The 6,000-nt window shown below is 40.2% G+C and overlaps 2 protein-coding genes across 3 annotated transcripts in view; one reads left to right on the forward strand and one right to left on the reverse strand.

Moving 5' to 3' along the window:
• Positions 1-3,008, forward strand: part of LOC132873813 (uncharacterized) — a 63,503-nt gene extending 60,495 nt beyond the window's left edge. The window contains exons 18-19 of the mRNA XM_060909613.1: positions 1,825-1,866; positions 2,140-3,008. Of these exons, the coding sequence (XP_060765596.1) occupies positions 1,825-1,866; positions 2,140-2,238 (141 nt within the window). The 3' untranslated portion in view covers positions 2,239-3,008. The remainder of the gene's footprint in view (positions 1-1,824; positions 1,867-2,139) is intronic.
• A 469-nt stretch (positions 3,009-3,477) lies between these two features.
• erap1a (endoplasmic reticulum aminopeptidase 1a) overlaps positions 3,478-6,000 on the reverse strand; it is a 22,051-nt gene continuing 19,528 nt past the window's right edge. Inside the window, exons 18-19 of one of the 2 annotated variants that reach the window (XM_060909317.1) lie at positions 5,447-5,528; positions 3,478-5,227 (exon numbers count right to left, since the gene is read on the reverse strand). In XM_060909317.1, the coding sequence (XP_060765300.1) occupies positions 5,078-5,227; positions 5,447-5,528 (232 nt within the window). In that variant the 3' untranslated portion in view covers positions 3,478-5,077. Of the gene's footprint in view, positions 5,228-5,446; positions 5,529-6,000 lie in introns of those variants that run through there. The other variant, XR_009651577.1, reaches the window with a different exon arrangement.

The raw sequence follows: 6,000 nt of genomic DNA on the forward strand, positions 1-6,000 counted from the left end.
TTTAAGGACTTGTGACTTGAGCACTTGATGACTTGGACTTGTGCATTAACTGCATGCTGACTTGTAAATTGGAGTTGAGGACTCGGATTTTTTCTTTTTGTAACATGCCATAATAATTTGGCATAAGATATTTATAGCTACATTAATTTTTGTACTAATTTCGTGCAAGAGAATGCACATTCACCTGCTCATAAATCATGTTCAGGAACAAACGAACGTTAATGGCGCTAAAATGTCTGGAGAGAAGCCCCTAGGATTGCCTGCTTTGCTTATACAGACTTCTCATGCAGTGGGAAAAAATGCACTGCTATGTGTTCCATATGTAGAAGAGCTATCAAGGAGACGACGGGGACAACCTTGAACTTCAATTGTCATTTGGCAAGACCACACCCAGAGAAGTAAACGGCACAATTGATAGTGGGTGGGGCTTGCTGAGTGATGAACAAGCTTTTGATCTGTAGACTGTTAACTAAGGCTACATCCACACGACAACGGCAACGAGATGTTATTTAAAAATATATCGCGTCCAAATGGGCAACGATCAGTAAAATATCAGGTCCATATGGCAACGCAACGCTTGCTGAAAACGATGCAATACACATGCCATACCTCTAGGGGCGCTGTAAGACGGTCCCTTCGGAGACACCAGAACAATAGAAGTAAGGACGCATGCGCATAAACTATTATGCGCGAGACTTCATATTAGCCACAAAGTCAGAAAAATCTGTTCGTAAAATTACATTATAATGACCAAATACAATGAAAAGTATTTTTCTAGTCTCACCTGTGAAAGGTAATCCCATGTGATCTCGTTTGGACGGCAAACCTGTTGGTACAGTTAAACGCAGCTAATCTTTATTCTCCGCTTTGACCTATCCAATATGGCGGCGAGGATGACGTATGATTCTACGCGGAAGGCGGCGTCTTTAATGGTCCGGAATAAATTGAATGCTACACGTTGATGGATTAATTTGCTCTTCTACGCCCTTTTTGAGGAATGTATTGTAGGACTTAAACCAACATCTGAAGAGGTGAGATCGCCCCTTTTTTTTTTTTTTTTCCCCTATTTTTGCTGGCGGGATTGACTCTGCCCTAAGGGCAGAGTCTCTCTCTCTCTCTCTCTCTCTCTCTCTCTCTCTCTCTGCACCATTACACAATAAATATTCACAGTGAAAATATTTTGTAAGCGCGTTTCATGAACCAAGTTATAGGATTTGTTGACAACTCGCATCGAGTTCGTTACACTTCTACCCGGCGTGAAGCACTCAGTCATGTGGTTGTGACGTCATCGTAAACAAATCTGTTCTACTCATCCAGACGACTTCACAACGTCACCGTTGCCAGATCTTTCCACTCTGGAACCCGTTCTCAAAAAGATTGCGTTTTGGGCACCCAAAACGCCGGTGCCGTGTGGACGCCAGGCCTAAACGATAAGCAATTGTATCGGAGTCACCTGAATCCGTTGCCGTGTGGACAGGGCCTAAAATGGAGCAGTTGAGCAGTAACGTTAGTCCAACACGGCAGCAGAGACGTTTTCACATAAAGGCAGCAACAGCCACCGTCAAATGGTGCGAATGGAGTCATGTTCTCAGACTCGATTCAATTTTCTTTAATGACTCGGACTTGAGTCCCCGGTGTTCCATGCTGGATTTGGACTCCAGGTTTAGTGACTCGACTACAACACTGGCGTGCAGTGTGTCAGATATTGAAGAATGTCTACAGTAATTTGTTTTAATGTTCCTGAGCATGACTTATCCTGCACACAGTTACAAGAAATCTAAATTTCACATACTTGTTTGCTGACCTGTTCTTGTCCTGAAACAGAATGCCATGGACGAGTACAATGCACTGAAGCACCAAAAGCGGGTAAGAGTGAATTAAATGGTGGTTTCTCATTGTTTTGTGCAAGCACACACCTGATTTTGTAGAACAAATTGCTAATCCTGTTATTTACAGTAAAATGGAGCTCAAGGGGTTTGTCATTCAGGTTTGAGTTTAAGTTTTAATTATTATTATTATTTTTTTTTAAATGAAAGTTTTGCTTATTAATGCAATGTGACAGCTTGATGGATGGAGGATGATGAAATGGACTTGACTGGTAGCACGTTAGATGAATTTACCTTCTTTATGTCTCAAAAGAGTGGTGACTATCGGGTGAAGAAGAGGAGATGCAAGGAGCTGAAGGCGAAGCTGAACCACATCAAGAAAATGGTCAGTGATTATGACAGTGGAAGATAAAAGCTTTGAGACTCTCAAAAGCCGGACCTGACTTCCTACTCCATCCATCTGATGTCTTGTCCTCCAAATGTGAAGTATGGAAGACAAGGGTTTTTATTTTTTAAACATAAGCTCTTATTTTAACCCTGAATTCTGTGGTTAGTAGTTTATAAGTTTAAGTGGTTACACCAGGTTGTCTGTGTAATGGTGAATGTTTAAAAAGCCATGTGGTGGTTTTTTATTTATTTTTATCTTTTGAATAAACCTGTTCATAAACTGTACCAAACTCTTCTGTAAAATTATTTATGTATAATTCTGCTTGTTCGCTTTTGGGTGAAATTGGCAGGGTTTTTTTTTTATATAAAATATATAAACGTTTGTTTATTTGGGACTCAAGTTTGCATATTGTGCTTTTGTTTCATAAGTGTTGTCATAATTACATAACATTGCATGATTTGCTTTTTAAACTTGTTTTATATCTGTAAATATCCAAATCTCAGTTTTCTCTATTTTAGTAGAAATAAACATGTCGGTCTTCTATGAATAAGTAGTATTTTACAGAATTTTTACATTGCAAAAGGTTCTAGAAAAATAAATGGGGTTTTTTCCCCCCCAAAAAAATACTACTTGTGGTTTTCTCATTATGTCCGGGTGTTCTGATAATCTTTAAACAAAACATGATTGGCAACTTTGTGTGTGAGTGCTGCAATGGAATTTCTGCCTTTTGCACATTGGGACTTCATTCAGATGGTGCCTGATAAATAAAATTTCTTGTCATTCTCAAACATGAACACGGTGTGGAATTCCTTAAAATGAAGTTACTTCAGAAACATTTGTTTCCTGCTAAGTATTCCTGGGTTTGTATAAATAGTTTGTAGACTGTATGATGTCCTGAGGTTGTATAACTGACCATATACTTGGCCTGCGTTACTGCTCATTTGCATACAAGTTACTATTAAGTTTACTTAGTTTATGTATTTCAACTGCACACACACAATGAAGGAAACTTGAGTCATTTCATGTTCATATGTTAAAAGCTGTCAAATACAAATCCATAAATGAAGATAAATAAGATTAGCCATGAGGGCAAAAAGAAGAGGTGGTGTTTTGTACAGTACAGTGGTTCTGCTACATTGCTGTAAGATTTGTCACCTTTTTAGTCCTTCACCTTTTAGTTGGCACCGTTTTCAGCTTGCTTTGAGGGTTTTTTCTTCTCTCTTCTCTTCCCTTTTATAGCTGAGGTTCTCAAACTTTGAGATCTTTTTGAATGAGTGAATGAACCCTTTATTGTCACTTAGTCACAAGTACCAGCAAAATTAGCCGTCAACCCGTCCGTATACATACATACATACGACACAGGGGGAGTAGACAAGACAGGGATGAAAAATACAGAGTAACATGAGGGGAGGAGAAAAAAGCAACCCCCACACTATGTACCTGTGGGGAGTACAGTGTGGGAACATTAAAAAAAAAAAAACACAGCACATAAGCAAAAAATAACGGTGCACTTTACATGAAAACTCAGGACTTGATGGGGAAGGGGGGGGCGATCATGGGAGGGGCAGAGGTATAGGTAACCCAGCGCGAACAAGCCGTTCGGTCCTGCAGCCGAAGACGGCGCTTACCCACTTGTCACACTGGGGGTAAAAGTGGCGACCGTGGGAAGTGGGGGAAGGAATACAAGCGAGTTTGACTGCAGTGATCTTCAGGGGGAGTTGTTGTCCCAGCAATGGCCTTGGCCAAGGCCAGTGCTGGCTGAGGGAGCTGAAAGCAGATAAATTGGAATTGTTTGGTCTTGGGGCGAGTAGACGCATTCTTTTACACTACTACTCTGTCTCTTCTGGCCTCCGAATCGATCCATTTTCCTTTGCAAAGCCAAAAGCTTCTCCATGATGTTATCCATGTTGCGGTTCAAGTTCTGAATAGCCACAGTCTGAGTGCCGACAGCTCTGCCCACTGCTTCAATCATGTCGGGCAGCTTTATGGGGCTTTGGACAGCTGCCACCGTTTTCTGATTTCCTCGATAAACCAAGGCAATGCCTAATCCAGTTAGCAAAAGTCCTGTAATCATGGTTCCGAATAGGTAGACTTTTTAAAAGTAAAATGAATTCCATGGACTCCCTCGGCACATTATTAATTTGATCAAACAATGTTATGAACTTTATTTATGTATATACAATATTTTGGCTATTTGCTGGGTTTTGGTTTGCAAATTATTCTAGTCAAGTTGATGTAACTTAAGACTACTTGTTTTTAAATTATTTTGCTTAAATCCATTCAATTTAAAGGACAAGCAAAGCAGCTATTAACGGCAAGGGCAATAATTAATGTAATAACTTGAGTTTCTGGGCATCACTATGGTGCAGTGGTTAGAACGGTCTCCTCACAGCAAGAAGCTTCTGGGTTCAAACCTTATGGCTGACTGGTGCCTTTCTGTGTGGAGTTTGTCCTCCCCATGTCTGCCCTGGTTTCCTCCTACAGTCCAAAGGCATGTAGATTGTCAACTAGCTTCTCCAAATTGCCTCTAGGAGTGAGTGTGGGTGTGAAATGGTTCTTCATGTAGGTTTTCGCACTGTGGTGACTTTCCCTTGGTGAACTCTGTCTCTTACCCAAAGTCAGCTGGGATTGGCTCTATTGATGGCTAAGAGGTATAGACAGTGGATGAATAAATGGGTTTTCCACCTCAAAACCTTCATTTATAAAAACAAAAAACACAGACCCACTGGCTGGGAGAGGTCTTGGCCCCTACTTCGATGACCACTCTTTTATGGAATTGGTTCCAAGTATTTTTTTATGGAGTAGGTGACAACATAAATTAGCTGTGTTCCTAAGAACATTCAATTCAACACTCTGGCTTCAGTTATATTCTATGGCTGTTCAGCCAGTCTTTAAGAAGTGGAATATTTCTATCCATCCAGCGGATATTCTCCTCGATATTCTCCAGGGCCTGTTGGATGCTACGCAGTCCTGAACCCATGTCTACCTGCAGTGAACTGAAGAAAGTCTGCACCTGTAAGAAATTATAATAAGAAAAAAATAAAAAAATGGAAATGCTGCATATAATCTACCAACTCAAACATGGTTCATGGTTTTCCAGCAGCTGCACCAACAGTAACTGTATCAAGGAAGTGACTGCTTTAGCAATATTAGTGCAGGAAATGGGTTCAAATCCAAGTATTCCACTTTACTCAGTTTTCGATTCCTGTATGATATTTGGAGATGCATGTACCTCTTCGAGCATCTCCTTAGTTGAGTACTGATTGGTTACTCCAACAGCCATACGTGAGATTGAAGAGGAACCAAGATCAAACCTGGAAGAAAAAAATGTTAGTTCAACACTGTACTCTATTGATGAACTACTACTGGGAAGAAGAAATATACAGTGCCCTCAACAATTATTTGCACCCCTTGTAAAGGTTAGGAAAAAAAAATCCACCTTTTGGTGAAGACATGTCATCTCACACTTATTAAGCAAAAAAAAAAATCTAACCTTTAATTGAGATGAATTTATTCAGAAGAAACAAATCCCTCATCAAGAAATAATTATTTTCAACAAAACCATGTCACTATTATTGGCACCCCTGCATTTATAACATTTTATAAGGTAGGAGAATACAAAGCAGGGCACTGTGTGTGTGTGTGTGTGTGTGTATAAGATATATATATATATATATATATATATATATATATATATATAAAATGGCGGCACGGTGGTGTAGTGGTTAGCGCTGTCACCTCACAGCAAGAAGGTCCGGGTTCGAGCCCCATGGCCGGCGAGGGCCT

This window comes from Neoarius graeffei, chromosome 25 (assembly GCF_027579695.1).
Source record: "Neoarius graeffei isolate fNeoGra1 chromosome 25, fNeoGra1.pri, whole genome shotgun sequence".
Lineage (NCBI taxonomy): Eukaryota > Metazoa > Chordata > Actinopteri > Siluriformes > Ariidae > Neoarius > Neoarius graeffei.